The sequence below is a fragment of the Balaenoptera ricei genome, chromosome X (assembly GCF_028023285.1).
Source record: "Balaenoptera ricei isolate mBalRic1 chromosome X, mBalRic1.hap2, whole genome shotgun sequence".
NCBI classification, from domain to species: Eukaryota; Metazoa; Chordata; class Mammalia; order Artiodactyla; family Balaenopteridae; genus Balaenoptera; species Balaenoptera ricei.
In genome coordinates, this window is record NC_082660.1 from 110,426,054 (window position 1) to 110,445,291 (window position 19,238).

The 19,238-nt window shown below is 37.2% G+C and overlaps 1 protein-coding gene across 8 annotated transcripts in view; it reads right to left on the reverse strand.

Annotated features, from left to right (window-relative positions):
* Nucleotides 1-19,238, reverse strand: part of THOC2 (THO complex subunit 2) — a 105,706-nt gene that overhangs the window by 56,971 nt on the left and 29,497 nt on the right. For all 8 annotated transcript variants that reach the window (XR_009500138.1, XM_059910088.1, XM_059910084.1 and 5 more), the window contains 3 exons: nt 13,059-13,225; nt 3,303-3,395; nt 146-301 (listed from right to left, as the gene is read on the reverse strand). Coding sequence is in view for 7 of the 8 variants with exons in the window: in XM_059910088.1 (XP_059766071.1) it covers nt 146-301; nt 3,303-3,395; nt 13,059-13,225 (416 nt within the window). In the remaining variant the exon portion in view is untranslated. The remainder of the gene's footprint in view (nt 1-145; nt 302-3,302; nt 3,396-13,058; nt 13,226-19,238) is intronic.

A 19,238-nucleotide genomic window follows, 5' to 3' on the forward strand; every position in this document is an offset into this window, starting at 1 on the left:
TGCAAATTAGTATTCCAAAAACCAGGTTTCACCACAATCAAAACTAAGAAATTATCCTTCTATAAGTTGATTAACCATCACAAGTTAAATTTCATAATTCTAAATCCAGAAGACAATGTTAATTTTATCAGAATAAACTATATACCTTCTCCACTTTCTCCTCTTCTTTTTCCTTTTCTTTCTCTCGTTCGTCAATTTTATCGGAAGACAGTACAACCATTGTAAGTTTTCTAACAATCTGCTTAGCTTCTACAATTTCTCGTTTGTGTTCATCCATAATGCAATTATCAGCTGGAAGAAGCTAAAAATGGTTCATTAAAATTTCATAAAACAGCTAATACTATTTGCACATACAAAATGCAAACACTATCTACTCTCTATTGATAAAACTAAATAAGAAGTCTGGCCTATTTATGACCATAATTTCCCTTCTAAATAGGTCTCTCTCCATTATTTTCATATAACCTGACAGGATTAAGTACCTGAATTTTGTACACCTTTTAAACTCAGGTAGCAATTCAAAGCTTCATCTCTTCTGTCTGTCAGAGGTCCTAAATTAATATAATACTACAACAGTGATGCTTACCATTGAATTTATTAGTTTACCCAAGAAAATGTGTACCTGTTCCATTAAAAATATCACAGATTTCCCCTTTAAAGGCCAAACTCCAAATTAAATAAAGTGCTACATACAGATCCAATTTGGGAGAGGTAAACTACTGATTGACATAAAGGGGCAAAGTTGATTCCTCTAAATGAAAAATCTCTTGGGACTGACATATATACACTAATATGTATAAAATAGATAATAAGAACCTGCAAAAAAGAAAAAGATTATATTTATGGGTATAGCTCTCAGAGCAGCCCTGATAATTTATACGGGTTTCCTTTATTATTGCTTGCTTCTGTTGTCATGCTTAGAAAATACACACATTTTCTTCTAGTTATAAAAAAAAAAACTCTACAAACTCCATTAAATTTCCATGGGATCTAGAAATAAACTTTCCATATCTATAAAAAAAAAAGTAAAAAAATAAATGAAAAATCTCAAGTCGAAAAATTATGAACAGCTTGACATCTCACTTTTCATTTTCTAGATACCTATTTGACTTAAGTCACAAACTAGTTTCTAGTTTATTACAAAAGAAAAGGTAATATGTGGATAGTTGACCCTCCATTATGAACAAAGGATCAAGTATCTCAAGTTCAGCCATCTTGTATGAGTGGAAGATGGCTAATGTGGACATTTCATAAAATAACCTAGACACTAACCAACAAACTATTACTTAGTAGATTTTGCTAGGCACTATGGTGAGCTATAAAAGAAGCATTCCTGTCCCTAGAAATGCATAATCTATTTCAGTAGCTAAGTCTAATGCAAAGTAAACAATCAGTAAATAATAAAAGGAGACAGTGAAATTATTAAGCTACATACTACAGACTTTATCCCATTAATCAAAAAAGGGGAGTGGGAGAAAATGCATTATGGACTGGTACAAGGAGGTAAATGAGACTTTTTCTCATTCTTTATTCTCTCCACTGGCAATCAAACCCATTTTTATTGCTTTACTTATATATCTATCACATATCTACCACAGGTCCTCATCTTTTACCTAGTCTACTGCAATTGCCTCTAAAATCTCCCATTACAATGGGTTAAATCTAAGTTTTTAATTATAGTTCTCTCAATTTCTAGTCTTCTGTATTTTGAGAATATGTTATTAGGTGTATATAAAGTTACAATGATTATATCTTCCCAGTAAACAGAACTTTATTATTATAAAGTGACTATCTCTATTTTATCTGACAATAATAATTTCCCTAGTATATTTTTCCCACCATTTTACTTTCAACCTTTCTTTGTCCTTAGGTTTTAGATGTCTCATGTAAACAATAAACTGGTTTTTAATCCCATGTGAAAATCTCTGTCACCTTAAAAGGAACACTTAGTCTGCTTATATTTAAAGTTAAACTGCAAAATATCAGTAATAAATCTATCATCATTTTTGTACTTTCCATTTGTCCTGCCAGTCTACACTTGCCTATAAACTCATACCTACGTCTTCAGATTCTCCTTTTTCTGACCAATTTTCCATGTTCTCAGTTTGTACATCCCTTCTCTACTCTAAATCTTGAATGGCTCTCTACTATCAACAAGAAAAAAAATCCAAACTCCTTACCATGGCACTTAACAGCCCTTCACAGTTTGGCCCCCAACCTAATTCTTTCTCCCTCCTCATTTCCCCTACATACCACCCTAGGCTCCAACCACTCTGAGCTTCCTGCTGTTCCCCTAAGGTGCTGGTGAAGCCTTTTCAAACCTCCTGCCTTTATATTAGGTTAATTCTACCTACAAAGCTTCCCACCTTTTAAGCCTGGCCAACACCTACTCATCTATCAAGTTCCCAGTTCAACATCAGTAGTTTGGAAAAGCCTTCCAAAATCCCCCCAAGACAGAGATGGTCACTATCTATTCTGGGCCCTCACAGCACTTTGTGAATACTTCCAATAAAGTACTTATTGTATAATGCAAAATGTTTTCTCCCTTGCTAGACTATGACTGCTTCCAAGGTAGTGATCAAGTTTCATTCAACTCTGTAACCACAATATGCAATGACAGGCAAGAAAGTGATTTCAAAGGCGGTGAAGATGATGTCAGCTTTGGACAGTTCATAGATATCCTAATGCACAACTTAATAAAACAGGAATTTCTATGCTACAAACCTAGTGTTTTCAAACTGACAGGCTAAGCTGTTGCTAGAGATCATAAATCATAATCACATACACACTCCTCTAAATCCTAGATCCAGCAATAAAAGCACAACACCAGTCATTTATTATCTAGTAAAAACACAAAAGAAGCCATTTTTTTAAAAGTATATGAAAAGTTCCCCATTCATACTGAATGCCTAAAATTAACATTTGGGTGAGAAGGAAGAACTAAGTAGGTAATCTCATATTTCCCCTAATTTGTGTATAATACAGAAGTCTAAAACCACATTGATTAGAACTTGGCCTTGCTCTCCATGAGATATGCCTTGACGACAATTAAGAACTTTAACTTCATAGCCAACCTTGAATTCTGTAACGGTGACAAAAGGTATTTCATTTCCATGGTTCCAATGAACTAAATTCATTCGCTTTATAAAGTAAACACAAAGCAGTAATGCAATAGAGCTTCAAAAATTAAGACTTGAGAGCCTAGAACCAATCCTGGAGTGCTATATATATATGGCTGCCTACTCATCTTCCCCACCCCTGGGATGAACAACCAAATATTCTTAGCAGCCCACTGGACTTACATGTACATAAAGATCATCTAAATCAATAAGATTAAACTGTAGAAGTACTGCTGCAACTCTGTACAAAGATGAAGGAGTCTCTCCATTTGGTTCCTTGAAAAACAAAAGAAAAGTTTCTATTTAGTGCCTAAAGTACAACTAAAATCATATCCATTTATCTACCAATAATTAAGAACAATTAGATCAAATAACTCTACGTCAACAATAAGCTTCATTGCTCTTCCTGATCATAAATAACATCCAAATTCAGGACAAAGATAATTATGTGAATGTCCCTTTTCACACTGGCACATCTGATGAACACAAGGAAAGCAGTTTCAAAAATGGACACATTTTACAATACATGCTGATATTTGAATAAAATCTGAAACTTGAACAGAATGAGATTTTATACTGCATAATATGTAGTTTGGGTTTCTGTTTATATGTGTGTTTTCTTAACTTGGTTTTTCAAGTACTTCTCAGTGGAGATGCAGATAGACAAGACTGACAAATTTGGAAGTACGGAACCATCTGTGTCTGCTTCATACTTTTCTTCCTATTCTTTTATTCCTTGGGGTTTATGCTAAGTATATCTGCTTGTCAGCTGATTTCCCCTTCAAAACAGGTGTCTATACTTAATACACATGAATAATTCAACATTGTAAACAAGGAACGGCCAATTCCAGGTCAGCCCTATGCACCCTACAGAGAAACAGAAGGATCTCTGAATGCTATCAAGAAGACTTTTCCCTAATTTTTAAACTGCTTGGGGTCAGATGAATAGAAGAATGACGTGAGGACAACTAGCAATTACTAAATGGCAAAATGCAAATAAAAAGCAAACAGTGACAATACATTATGTTCTGCTTCTACTCAACACTGAAAATGAGATCTTTGTAAGTAAGCCCCCCCCCCACAATTGTGATAGGTGTTATGTACATAATATATGAAGCTAACGAAACTAATAGATATCATATAAAAAAGGCATGGTTTCACTGTAATTTTTAAGGCAGATAAGTCTTCAACTTAGCAATAGTTTGATTCTAAATGTTTTTTAAATGGTTATTTAGTATCAAAACATTTTCCCATTAAAAACAAATGGTGGTCACACTTTCGGAGCAAACCCACAAAAGCTCGCTACCTGACTTGAATCCACCAGGAATATTCTCATTTTTCCCATTATCTCTGTTTAAATGAGTCACAAGAAGCCCCCGACTCTCAGGACAAATGTCAACTCCCGTAAACTGATCTTCATATTGCTCTGCACAATCCCTGTTCTGTCCTATCCTACCTATCCATAGCATTCTTAAAAAACTTCCATGGAATCCTCTGGAATTCATGATCCATCCTCAGCAAAACCCCCTATATCCTGAACCTCTCCTCTAAATACATACTCTAAACCTCTCCTCCCCTCTTCACCTTGACACTTGAACAAAGACTAGACTCACTAGGAACACCACTCCCACTGTAACCCAGTCAAGTGGTGGCTATTTTCCCCAGACCCCTCACACTACTAGGCCTGGAGATGGGGTATGAATCATCTTTGCTTTTTATAGTTGTTTTCAGACTATTCTCCCTCCATGCTCCCTAAAGCCCACCCAGCTCTGAATTTCCTATCACTCACTATCCCTCACTATTGCTGGGATCTAGTTTCACCTGTGATCTAGTTTCATTCTGCTGTGGTCAAAGAAGATATTTTGTATGATTTCAATGTTACAAATGTATTGAGACTTGTTTTGTGGTCTAATATAAGGTCTATCCTGGAGAATGTTCCATGTGTACTCAGGAAGAATGTGTAATCTATTGTTGTTGAGTGGAGTGTTCTATATATGTCTGTTAAATCTAACTGGTTTACAGTGTTGTTCAAGTCCTCTATTTCCTTACTGATCTTCTGTCTAGTTGTTCTATCCATTAATGAGAGTGAGGTATGGAAATATCCAACAGTTATTGTAGAACTGTCTATTTCTCCTTTCAATTCTGTTAATCTTTGCTTCATATATTTTAAGGCTCTGTTTGGTGCATATACATTTATTAACTGTTGTGTGTTACATTCTTGATAGGTTGACCCTTTTATCAATATATAATGCCTTTTGTTATCTATTATAAAAAATTTTGTCTTAATAGCCACCCCAGCTCTCTCCTGGATACTATTTGCATGGGGTATCTATTTCCATACTTTCACTTTCAACATATTTATATCTTTGGATCTTAAAGTAAGTCTCTTATAGATAACATATAGTTGAATCATGCTTTTTTTTCCCTCTCATTTCAATGAATTTTAACAGTACAGAAAAGTCACATGACCTTGGTGGGTCTGGATCATGCTTTTTTATACATTCTGCCAAACTCTGCTTTTTAATTACAAAGTTTTACCCATTTACATTTAAATAATTAGCGACAAAGAAGGACTTCCACCATTTTGTTATTTGTTTTCTATATGTCTTATATTATTTTTTGTTTCTCATTTCCTCCATTACTGTCTTTTTTGTGTGTTTGATTTTTTTTGTAGTGTGCTATTTTGATTCCCTTCTCCTTTCCTCTTCTATTTATTTTTTAAAGTATTTTCTTAGTGGTTATCTTGAGTCTTACAATTAACATTTTAAACTTATAATAACCTATTTTGAATTAATATCAATTTAGCTTCATTTTTTTTTTTTTTGGCCATATAGCATGGCATGTGGGATCTGAGTTCCCTGACCAAGGATCGAACTCGCGTCCCCGGCATTGGAAGCACAGCGTCTTAACTACTGGACCACCAGGGAAGTCCCAACTTAGCTTCAATATTATACAAAAACTCTGCACCTATAAATCTCTATCCCTCCCCCTTTTATACTGTTATACATTGTGTGCCAATTAGATTTATAATTGTTGTTTTATTCCTTTGCCTTTTAAATCATATAAGTAAAAAGGAGGAGCTACAAACCAAAAAATACAGTAATACTGGCTTTTATATTTACCTATGTAGTTACCTTTACCGGTGTTCTTTATTTCTTCATATGACTTCTAGTTACCGTTTAGTGTCCTTTCATTTCAGCCCAAAGGACTCCCTTTAGCATTTCTTGTAGGGCAGGTCTACCAGCAACGAACTCCCCCAGCTTTTGTTTACCTTGGAATATCATAATCTCTCAGTTTTGAGGGATAGTTTTGTTGGATATAGAATTCTTGGTTTCATTCTTTCAGCATTTTATATATGCCATCCCACTGCCTTCTGAAGAGAAATCAGCTGTCAATCTCATTGAGGATCTCTTGTATGCAATGGGTCACATCTGTTTTGCTGCTTTCAAGATTCTCTTTGTCTTTCAACAATTTGACTATAATGTGTCTCAGTGTGGATCTCTCTGAGTTTATCCCTCTTGGTGTTCCTAGAGTTTCTTAGATGTGTAGATTTATATTTTTCATCAAATTTGGGAAGGTTTCAACCATTATTTTCTCAAATACACTTTCTGTCCTTTTCTCTCTCTCCTCTGCCTCTGGGACTCCATAAAGTACATATTGGTACACGTGTATTTTTTTTTTGTTTTGGCCGCCTGCATGGCTTGCAGGATCTCAGTTCCCCAATCAGGGATTGAACCCAGGACCATGGCAGTGAAAGCGCCAAGTCCTAACCACTGGACCGCCAGGGAACTCCCCACATATTGGTACACTTGATGGTGTCCTATAGGTCTCTGTTCATTTTTCTTCATTCTTTTCTGTTTCTGCTCCTTTCAACCTCAATTAACTTATCAAGTTGTCTAATTGTTTCTTCAGCCTTCTCAAATCTGCTGTTGTACCCATCTAGCGAATTTTCATTTCAGTTATCACACTTTTTGGCTCCAGAATTTGTTTGGTTCCTTTTTTTTTTTTATAATTTCTGTATTTTTTATTGATATTCTCTGTCTGGTGAGACAGTGCTTTCCTGGTTTTCTTTAGTTCTTTCCCCATGGTTTCCTATAGATAATAAGCATATTTAGGACTGTTGATTTAAATTATTTATCTAGGATGTCCATTGCCTGGGCTTCCTCAGGGATAGTTTCTATTAATTTCCTTTTTCTTATGAATGACCCTTACTTTGTTTCTTTGCATAACTCATTATTTCTTGCAGAAAACTGAACATTTTGAATACTGAATACTGTGTGGCAACTCTGAAAATCAGATTCTGCCCCCTCTATGGGATTTGTTGATGCTGCTTACTGTGGTTTATTGTTGTTTGTTTAGTGACTTCTCTAAACTCATTTTGTAAAGTCTATACTATTATTGTGTGTGGCCACTGAAATCTGTTTCTTTTTAGCTTAGTGGTCAGCTAGTGTTTTGCATTTCTTAAAGGCCTGAAGAGAAAAAAGAAAAAAATACTCTTCCAGTCTTTGCACATTGGCTCTATGTTAGGGCACTCCTCAACACTTAGCCGGGCCATTTACAATTCTGCCTTAGTCTTCACTTCCTGCTTGTGTAGAGCCTAAAGGCCAGCCAGAGGAAAAAGCTTAGGGTCTTCTCAGCCCTTTTCTGAGCATGCATCCAGTTCTGGGCATGTGCTTGGCCTTTTTTTTTTCTGATTCCGTGGTACATACAGGAATTTTTCTAAAGCCCTTATTCCCCTGTGTATCTCCTTATCCAACTTCTTCCTTCCCAGGCTTTCAGTCTCTCTATTGCTTGTCTGACTGTTGTCTCTTACTCCAGACTGCTAAAGCCAATAGTTGTGTCTTCAAATGTTTTTGGCAAAAGCCACCCCAGCCCTAGGGATGCTCCCAATCAGGCGAAAGAAAGACAGGCCCTTGCACCAGTCCTTCAGGTAGCAGCCAGACAGGCTGAATTCTTTGAAAACAATTCTTTATATCCTCTGGCATTAGCAATCTGTACTAGGAGTGCAGACTTCTATCTTCACAGCCACCATCAATCTGGGTGTGAGGGATAGTAGGCAGGCAATTTAAAATATCACAGTGCTCTCTTACCCCAAACAGCAGCTTCTTTCTTCACCAAACCTTTCCTTAGTTGTTTTAAGTTTTTACTAAATTCCAGAGTTCTGTAAAAGTCGATTCAGTTTTTTTGCCAGTTCATTAGTTGTTTTCATGAAGGGACAGAGCTCTGGAGTTCTCTACTCTGCCACTTTTAGTTATGTCCTATTGTTGTCATCTGTGGACTCCTGGGTCACCGCCCTTCACTTAGCAATGAATGATCTTAGCTTCTGATTCACTGTCACCTTCTCCAACTCTATTCCTTTCTTAATTTTTGGAGATTTTCAAATACACGTTAGTGATTCTTCCATCATCTTGGTCTCTCAGTTCCTTGAATTCCACTCTTCCAAAGATCTCCTGTACCCTATGTCAGCCATTCACTCCATATCCTGAACTTTAATATTACCAATAGCTACAACTCCTCAAAGTGCTAATTTCACACATCCACCCTTAAGTGGGTCCTTAATACTGCTGGCCAATCATACTCTATTTCTCTTGTCCATTCACTCTCCCACTCTCTTACACAACTATTTCCTACTTTCTCTCCTAAGCTCCAATACCTCCTTTCTCATCCTCTCTCAGTTGATGACCCTGCTTTCTATTTCAGCACGAAAACTGGAGCAATCAATAGGACTTCTATAAATTCTCACCATCAGATCTACCCACATACCAACAACTGTACCCACATATGCTGCCTTTCCACCTGTTATTACAGATGAATTCTCTATGCTCCTATTTAAACTCCATCCATCACTTATGCCATAAACTGCATTCTCTCTATCCTACTCAAGAACACTGATCCAATAATTCTCTCCTCTTTCTCCTACATCACCAGTTTTCCTTTCCATTCAATCATTCCAGTCAGCATATAAATGTATTCTCTCTCCCATCTTCAAAAAAAAAAAATCTCGAGTTCACTTCCTCTACCAGCTATCACCCCATTTGTCTGTGCCTCTTTGTAGCAACTCTTTTACAGAGTTGTCTGTTCTCATCGTCTCCAATACCACTCTCCCCGTTCTCTCTTAACACCACCCAAACTCTACAAATCTGGCTAGTTCTGACCTCCCTGCTGATAAATCCAATGACCATTTTTCAGTCCTCATCTTAAATGACCTATCAGAGATATTTAACAGAATTGATCATTCCTTCTTCCATTTAGCTTCCAAGATGCTATATTCTTTTTGTTTTCCTCTTTCCTTATATGTATGTGTTCCTTCTATACCTCCTTTGCTGGTTCCTCCTCTTCTCCCAGGCCCTTTAACATCAGAGTGCCCCAAGGCTCAGCCCTTGGTTCTCTTATGTCTCTATATCCAACTTGATGATTTCATCCAGTATCACAACTTTAAATATCATCTATGTGCTTTTGGCACCCACATTTCTATTTCTAGCCCAGTCCTTTCTCTAGAACACCAGATCCAAATATCCAGTTATTGGGACTTCCCTGGTGGCACAGTGGTTAAGAATCTGCCTGCAATGCAGGGGACACGGGTTCGAGCCCTGGTCTGGGAAGATCCCACATGCCGCGGAGCAACTAAGCCTGTGCACCACAACTACTGAGCCTGTGCTCTAGAGCCCGCGAGCCACAACTACTGAAGCCCGCGTGCCTAGAGTCCATGCTCCGCAACAAGAGAAGCCACCGTAATGAGAAGCCCACGCACCGCAGTGAAGAGTAGCCCCCGCTCACCGCAACTAGAGAAAGCCAGCACGCAGCAACGAAGACCCAATGCAGCCAAAACTAAAATAAACAAATAAATAAGTTTATAAAAAAAAAACACAAATATCCAGTTATTTACTCAACATCTCCACTTGGATATCTAAATCTTTAACAGGTATCTCAAACTTAACATGCCCAAAACTGAATTCCTGATTCCTACCCACAACACTCTACCTGGCACATAAGAGGTACTCAGTCAATATTTCTTAAATGAATAAATTTTGGGTTATAACGGTGCCTGACCATGGTACTATTACTACTATTACTGTGTTTTGAATCCAGAAATCAAGGATGAGAGTCATCATCTCCTTCCTCTTTCCTGTGGCAAGACAACTCCAGCCAAGTTTGTCTTTCAATACCCTCATACTTTCTAGTACTCCTTTCTTCCTGCCCTTTGTGCTGACCTTCATGCTGTCCCTAAACCCTCTATTGTAGCAATCCCTGTTAGGAGAATCAAACAGACGTACCAGCCCAATTTTCCAAATTGGTCATGTGCCCTAAAACTGTTTACATCCGTACCACCCTTCCAAGTCAAAACATCCAGTATAGCTGACCCCAGGTTGAAACCAGAATTAAAATCACTCTCACTGACTTCATAGCAGAAATAATTACCTTTGCCTAGAAGTCCTAAGCATTAAGGAAAAAAATTAAAAGAAGCCTGTTAATCCAAATAATTTCCAACTGGTGAAAACATGGGTTATGGTCAGTGGGAGTAAACATTTTCAGGTAGTGATGGGGAGGGGGGAGGGGGGAGTGGAGTTAGGCAAGGGACCAATACACAGGGTGAGCATACACGCCTAGGAGCCAATTCCCCAGGTTACATGCCCTAAGCAGTTTTTTATTTTCATGGCTTTTCCTACTTTACCTCCCAAGACCACAAATTATCTAAAATCCCTGACATTTCTTCCCCTGCCCGCAGTGGTCCTTAAGACTGCAGATTCTCAAAACAAGATAGCTCAGGCAATAGAAATAAGGGAATGGTGCTATACAGAGCAATACAAGGGTTACTCTTTCCAATAATAGGTGATTTCTAAATCAAATGTTTCTTGGTTGGGTATTTCTCATATAAGACAAAGGCCCCATGATCTACTAAAAAAAAGATCATCCTAACATTGGTCAACCCCCATGGGTATTTTAATTCAGCTCAAAAAGTGTTACCATTATGAGGAATATTTTCATATACAAATTTTTAATTCTGAAACTCACATTCAACAATACTTGATATGAAGCAGTAGGTCATCCATATTCACTGCAATATGCTCTGAAACCCTCAGTCTCCAAAGCCCTAACCTATATTCTAATTAATCATGCCCAAGTTAAATTTCAGCTACCCTGTCACTTCAGCAGTTGGCTTCATGTTCTCAAACCCAAAGCAATCAAGGTGCCTCTTAAAATGTGATGAAACACTTGAACTTCTCTTTCTCTGTACTAAGAGTGGACTCCCTGGCTACTGGTAGGAATAGGAACGTCTGCCATCACTAATTTTTGAACAAAGGTGAAATGCTCTTGCCCCAAAACCTTGCCATTCATCTTGTTTGGTATCAAAAAGCTATATGCTTTTAGTTCTAATCTAATTTCTCTTCTGGAGCATTCCAGAGAAATGGAAAACTGAAGATAAGCAAAGGCAGTAGGTGGTATATATTTGAGAATCCTAAAAGAAAACTGTCTTACTATGCTGAACTTGAGCTCCAGAGGACAGGAATAGACACTCTTTACCAGAGTATCCTCAGTGCTTAGCAAAGCAACAACATACCCTAAAAACTCAATAAATGAGTATTTCTTGACTAGTTGAATATCCCAAGCAGGTAGACAAATTAGGAAAGCTATACCAAAAAGGCAACAGAGGCCTTATTACGTTAAAATCCTCCATGCTATCCAGAGAGTTATCTTCCTAAAACATAGATCACTCATTTGTAGTAATTAGTGAACATTTACTATAGGCTAAGCAATAAATTAATCCAGAGAAATTAGTAAAATATAGACCATCCTAAATGACTAACAACCTAGCAAAGGAGACAGACATTGTTTATTCTAATATAACCTGATAAGTGCTAGAAGCCTGTGTCAAGTTTTATGAGAACAGAGTTTAAGAAGTGACTAATTATGCATGGGTGAAGTGCTCACCAAAACTTTATAGCGCAAGTAGCACTTGATCTTAAAGAATAAATAAGAGTTTACAAGATGAAGAAAAGATAGGCGAGAGGGGGTGGGTAAGAACAGTTTTCTAGTTATAAAGAACTGTATGTAAACAGAGGTCCAAACATAGCAATGCCCCTACCTAAGTTCAGGAAATGGCTAGTAATTGAATATGACTAGAATATGAGGTTTGAGGGAAAAAATCATTAAAGATGAGGCTAGAAAGAAAGAATGGGGCTAGATGGTGAAGAGCCTTTTCTGCCACATTTAGAAGTCTGAATTTCATCCTGCAGGCAAAGGTTTTTAAGCAGTGAGTCAATTAGATCTCTTTCAGAATGTAACAGTAGTAATAATATGAAAGGTGGATTGAAAGAGAAATAATCAGAGGCATAGATCTGCAAGATAACTACTGTAGTGGTTTAAGTGAAAAATGATGTAAGATATGCCTCAAGAATTTATTCACATCCATAAAAAATTCCAATGGTAACTACCTGTACAATAAAATTCTAACTCAACACAGTGTTCAAGGCCCTTGACAATCTAAAGTTGTGCCAACCTTTCCAACTTCACTTCCTGTCCCTTCTTTTCCCCACATCTTACTATCCAGCCACATGAGACTATGTACCATTTCTTCAATATGTTACGTACATTCATACTGCCACGTCTTCACTGACACACTATTTGTTACTTCTGCACAGACAACTCTCAACAAACACCTACTCATCCTTCAAGGACCAGGTTTAAAAAAGGTTCTATCTGTGAAGTCTTCCCTGACTCCATCTCTCTCAAGGCAAAAATGTATTATGCTTTCTTCTAGGCTTTCACATCACATCATTCATACCACTAATGTAGTTTTTTCTATCCCCTCTGCTAGAATGGCTGAGCTGAAACCAGTCATTAAGAAATAAAATTCAAATTAAATTTTACATATAAAATCACAAAATTAACATACATACACACATAAACACACACACACACACACATATTTTTCTTTACCTGGTAAAACTTGAATTTGAACCCAAGAATATGACACAGTGTTTGCGGTTCACACATACTCATGTAAGATTCTAATAAAGATATAAAGAAGTCATCGTGTTCTGGCCTGCATTCAAACACTTCTAAAATGACATCCAGAACTCTATTGGGATCCAGATTAAAGCATCCTGCAACAGATGAGATATACACAAATTCAAAAGTGATTATACATAATTTCTAGAAAAGCCATTAACCTTCAGGGACAACATACATAAAATAAAAATGTTTTTAAAAACAACTTCTTTTACAAGTTCGCTTCCCCTGCCCCAGAGGGAAATCTTCATAATTTTCAAGGTCATCATGGCTACTCCCCACATGTTACAGATGAGAAATATGACTTGCCCAGGATTGCAAAGTGGGTTAATGACAGGGCTTAGGCTGGAGCCCAGGACCTGTGACACTAAGTCAAGTGAAATTTCTTCTATGCCACATCATCTCATCAGTTCTTGATTACTCACGCTAGTGAAAGAGATTCACATTTTTAATTCTTAGCAAAATATGAAAATCAAACAATACATCTTACAAGTTAGGCAACTAAAGGTTTTTTTATGTTTTATGCAGAAGTGTTTGGAATGTTGACAAATGAGTTAAAAGTTCAGGTTCATGAAAGTAGAGCATGATTTTTATAATCAATTTTTAGTTTATCTTACATATACAACAAAACTACAAAATGTAATTGTACATTCATAGTTTTGGGCAGCACTCTAAAGGAAAACAGGTATACTGCTAATACTAAAGAGATGAGAATACAAGGAGTTGGGGACAAAACACAAGCAAACAGAGAAGGAAGAAAACAATCTACGTATAGCAGGAAAGGGAAGGGAAAGAAGCACTTAATAGGTACCGATGGCTACTTATCCTTGCTAATCTCCTAGGGTAAGCTAAAAAGGGCCAATAGACATGAATTTAATAAACATTCCTATCAGCCACCCTACTCTTAATACATTATTACCTCTATTTGCATTCAGCTTCAGCTGTTACCATAATTATATTATAGCACAGTCACATCACATGTGCATTTAATTTGAGAATGCAACCATTTACACATAGCAAAATAAACAAGAGAGAATTTAAATGATATAGTCAATTCCACCCACCATTCCTCTCAATATAATGTATGCTTATGACCCAGAGTGAGCATATCAATCGGCTGTTCCCTCAGTTTATATCAGTTCCCTCATGCCTTGTGCATCAAGCTGAATGGAATTCTAGTATTTTTAATTACGTATTTTTCATTAGGCATAGTCCCTAAATGCAAGCTAACCACTTCATCTGGGGCAAGCAAATAAACACTGATTTCTTCTAACGCTGGAGGAAAAAGAACAACTGTGTTAACTTAGGGAGAGATGTTAGGTCTAAACACTATACCTTATGGATGACTTAGAGGATTTTTCAAAGAAAATTCTTATATATCCTATTAATGATTTCCAGAGTTACTTCTATTATCTCCACACTTAAGTATATTAAATGCTATAAAACTAATGTCTAATTTGCAGTATCTTAGCAATCACTTAGAAAACCAAACTCTCCAAATACAAGAAGTATTTCTTTCCTCTTTTTATGAAACGCAAAGTTAAGAATACATTTTCTTCCATTTCTCTCATACTAAGGAAAGAAAGGACCAACACAGTGATCATCTCTTACTGAAAAGAGCTCCAGACTTTCATAAATTCTCCAAAGAGATGTTTATCTAAAGTTCTGGGAAGAAAACTTCTAAATATTTTTGCCTGTCCTTGCACCCCCAAAAAGTATGGCTTATGAATGTACAAGTGACTCCAAAATAGCAACTGGAATTTTTAAATGCTGCTGGTGGAAATATAAAATGTAAAACAGTACGACTGCTTTGTAAAATTGGCAGTTTCCTTAAAAGTTAAACTTAACACCTACCATATGACCCAGCCATTTCATTCCTAGGTATTTACCCCAAGAGAAAAAATGTCTATGTCCATACAAAGACTTGTACACAAATATTCACAGCAGCTTTATTTATAATAGGACACTCTGAAATATCCATCAACATGTGAATGGATAAACAAACTGTAGTACAGTATAATTGTAGAATATACAGTGGAATACTACTCAACAATAACAAGGAAAGAACTACCAATACAAGCAACAACATGGATGAATTACAAAATAATTATGCTGAATGAAATGAGCCAGACCAAAAAAAAAAAAAAAACTCACTATATGATTCCATTTATAAAAGAATTATAGAAAATGCAAACTAATCTATAGTTTAGAACGCAGATCACTGATTACCTGGGGAGGAGAAAAGAGGAAGTACGGGGGGGAATGAAATACAAAGGGGCAAGAGGAAACTGGGTCGGGGGTGGAGAGTGATAGAAATGTGCATTATCTAGATTGTGGTGATGTTTTCACAGGTGTATACATGTGTTAAAACTCAAACTGTACACTTCAAACATGCACATTTTATTGTATATCAATTATGCCTAGATAAAGCTGGAAAAAAAAAGGCACTGACAACAGATTATGGAAGATCTAGCAAATTCTCCAACCTTATAACTGCTCCTATATTTACTAAATATAAAAGTTCAATCAACTAAATAAAAATGAATAATGCTCTACTCTGTCAGAGAGGACAAAAGATACATTGAATATACTTTTGAAAAAATGGCTGGCTTATAATTACCCATTATGCTACATCCACAAAACTTGTGAATAAGGACTAGAACAGCAACATGTTACATGGAAATGTGTTTCATTTACATTGCTTTAAAGTTTATATTTTCAATGTGCTACAATATGAACCGTTGACATTATGTTTTGTTTAAACAGTATTATTCCATGAAGGCTATTTTAACAGTGATCTGTACAGTCAACTAACTACCAGTTTCTTTCTAGAGGCAATTTAAGGTAGTAACCTACACAAAAGGGCTGCAACTTTTATTTATAATAGATAACAACCTTTGTATCTTTCACAAAAGAAAAACTGGCTTAGGAATTTTCTATTATATGTCTCAGGTGCCATAAGTTAGTCCAATCAGTTGGAATGACCTATGCTACATAATATGGAAAAAGTAGCCAAACCAAGGACTTAGAAAACCATTTTTAAAACCTTAGAGATTTGCTAAATAACAGTTAAGCTATTTCACATACAAGATTTTAGGAACAATAAGTAAGCTTGAAATGTCCAAAATAATTTTTTTCTAATGGCAGCTGTGGTAGAACAGACACTCTTGTGCTCAAACATCTTAAAAAAGGCTTTTATCCAGCCCAAGCATCAACAGTCATGTGATCTTGAGATAGATCATAAGCCTAGCTCCCTACCTCTACCACCAGCTACATTAAGGAATATACACACACACATGCCTTTTGAGGAACAAACAGGGAATCATATCGGAAGCGGAAACATTTTTAAATGGTGGACCTGTAATGGCCATGGATTCATTCCTTCATTTAAATAAACATTAAATAACTACCCACTATGTGCCAGGTGCTTGTGATACAGAGATTAATAAAATGCCTTCCCTACCCTTGAGGAGAGTTCACACCTTTTGGATGATACATCTTTGAAAAAATGCACTGAAAAGTAACTGAAGGCTCCCCAAAGATGGACAAGATGGCCAGTATATTAGAGCAAGTAATTGCAACTAGAGGTCAAAAATATGATAAAAGTGACAATGGTTCTTTTAAGAATAGGTCAAATTGAGATTCTTAACAGAAACAAAAAGGCCAAGGTAATATTGTAAACATGACTGGAAGAGATGTCCAGCCTGTACATTTCAGACAAGAAAACAGAATGATAGCGTCAACCATCATGTTCCTGACAGAATAAACCTTACAAGACAAAGAAAAACCATGTTTTGAACAAAAGGACATGATCTGGCTCTGGCATGTAGAATTACTTTAGAAACAGGCTATACCATGGTCTCAATGTTTTTTGTACCCCCAAAATTCATATGTTGAAATTCTAATGCCCAATGTGATGGTATTAGGAGGTGGGGCCTTTGGAAGGTGAATAGGTCATAAGAGCATAGTCTCATGAATCAGATTAATGCCCTTTAAAAAGAGAGCTCCGTTGCCCCGTCTACCATGTGAGGATACAACAAGTTAGCAGTCTGCAACCCGGAAGAGGGCCCTCATGAGAACCCAACCATTCTGGCACCCTGATCTTGGACTTCCAGCCCCCAAAACTGTGAGAAGTACATTTCTGTTGTCTATAAGCCCCCCAGTCTGTGGTATTTTGTTACAGAAGCCTGAATGGACTAAAACAGGCTAATAACTTATGCTAGACCATTTCTAAGAAATAGTATTTGCAAAACACTGCACATCTCAAGGCAAGAACCAGAGAGCCAAGATGCAGAGAAATGCACCCAACAAAATAAAAGTATAATTGTAAAAACAACTATGCTTGAGAACACCAATTGCTGTCTTCTTTTTCATAGTAGAGATAAACAACTTCTTCATAACTAGTGTATAGTAAAGAAACTCCAGTAAAGCAAAACCTTAGGGAAAGGAAGCAGTCAACTGGTTTCCCTTTCCAAGGGATGGGAGAGAGTTGACAAAAAGATAAGAAGCTTCAAGGCTTAATGGCTCTTATATCCATACTGATCCAAAGACAAAATACTAAGTACACTCAAGATAATGTAGTCAAAGTGATTAAATGTCCCATAATCTACCAAAGAATAAAATCATTTGACTTGGGATTTTATTTTGTTTTTAATGTTTCTCTGGTCACTTAACAAGCAACCAAGAGGACCTGTGAGACTGAAGGAGGAGAGACTCTCACCCCACCCTTCCCCATCTCCAGCCAAATCTACAATCTTGGACACCAGGCGACAAATGAAGGTCCTGAGGTTTGGTGAAGAGGGCTCTGATTCTGGGTGAGAAGGAAAGGATCAGAGAGCCAAGGCCAAAAAGATCCTGGACCACTAAACCCAAAACCAGGAAGAACCATTTTCAGTCTCCAAAACCAAACTCGGAACTTCCCTGACGGTCCAGTGGATAAGACTCCACGGTCCCAATGCAGGGGGCCTGGGTTCGATCCCTGGTCAGGGAACTAGATCCCACATGCCGCAACTAAGAGCCCGCATGCCGTAACTAAAGATCCCACACACAACAACAAAGATCCTGCGCATGGCAACGATCCCACGTGTCGCAACTAAGACCCAGCACAGCCAGCTAAATAAATAAATAAATAAATAAACAAACAAACAAACTCAAGTAAGCTAGCTCCATGACTAATTTTTAGCCAGAACTTCTGATTTAGAGCAGCGATCAGCACACCATGGCCTATGGGTCAAATCCATTCGATGTTTGTAAATAAAGTTGTGCTGGAACACAGACACACTCATTTATTTACATGTTGTCCATGGCTGCTCTCACACTACAATGGCAAAAGTGAGTAGCTGCAACAAAAACCATATGACCCACAAAGGAAAAAAATATTTACTATCTCATCCTTTACAGAAAAGGTTTGCTGACCACTAATTTAGAAGAAATAAAAGAATACCTAGCTATTACTTTTTTGAAGGGCATTCAGAAGAGTAGAGTGCTTATAGTTTAGTTCAGCAATCAAAGGAGTCCATCTTTGGGAATTCCCTGGCAGTCCAGTGGTTAGGACTCCGTGCCTTCACTGCCGAGGGCCCAGGTTCAATCCCTGGCCAGGGAACTAAGATCCCCCAAGCCACGTGGCACGGCCAAAGAGTCCATCTCTGATATCCTTTCCTCTAATTTCTAAAAGATGCTTTTTGCCATCTTGATGCAGGGATCATTTGAGAGGCATCTATGATATGGCAGCTCAAGGGACTAATAATCACTATCCATTCCTATTAAGTTTTTCAAGCTTACTGTCAGACAAACACCAGGCAGACTCATAATGGTTCCTATTCCTTGCTTTCTTGCAGTAAACAGCCCAAGGCTATCTGATAGGATATACTGTTTATTACATTTAGGACATAAACACTTCGATGTGCCAGAATCTTTTAGGGAGCAAATGACCACCTTTTAACTATAGAATGATAAATAAGGATTTCTCCTGATCAGACCAAGTACCCTGAAATATAAGTGTATCTAAAATGCATGCCTCGGGACTTCCCTGGTGGCGCAGTGGTTAAGAATCCGCCTGACAATGCAGGGAACACGGGTTCCAGTCCTGTTCCAGGAAGATCCCACATG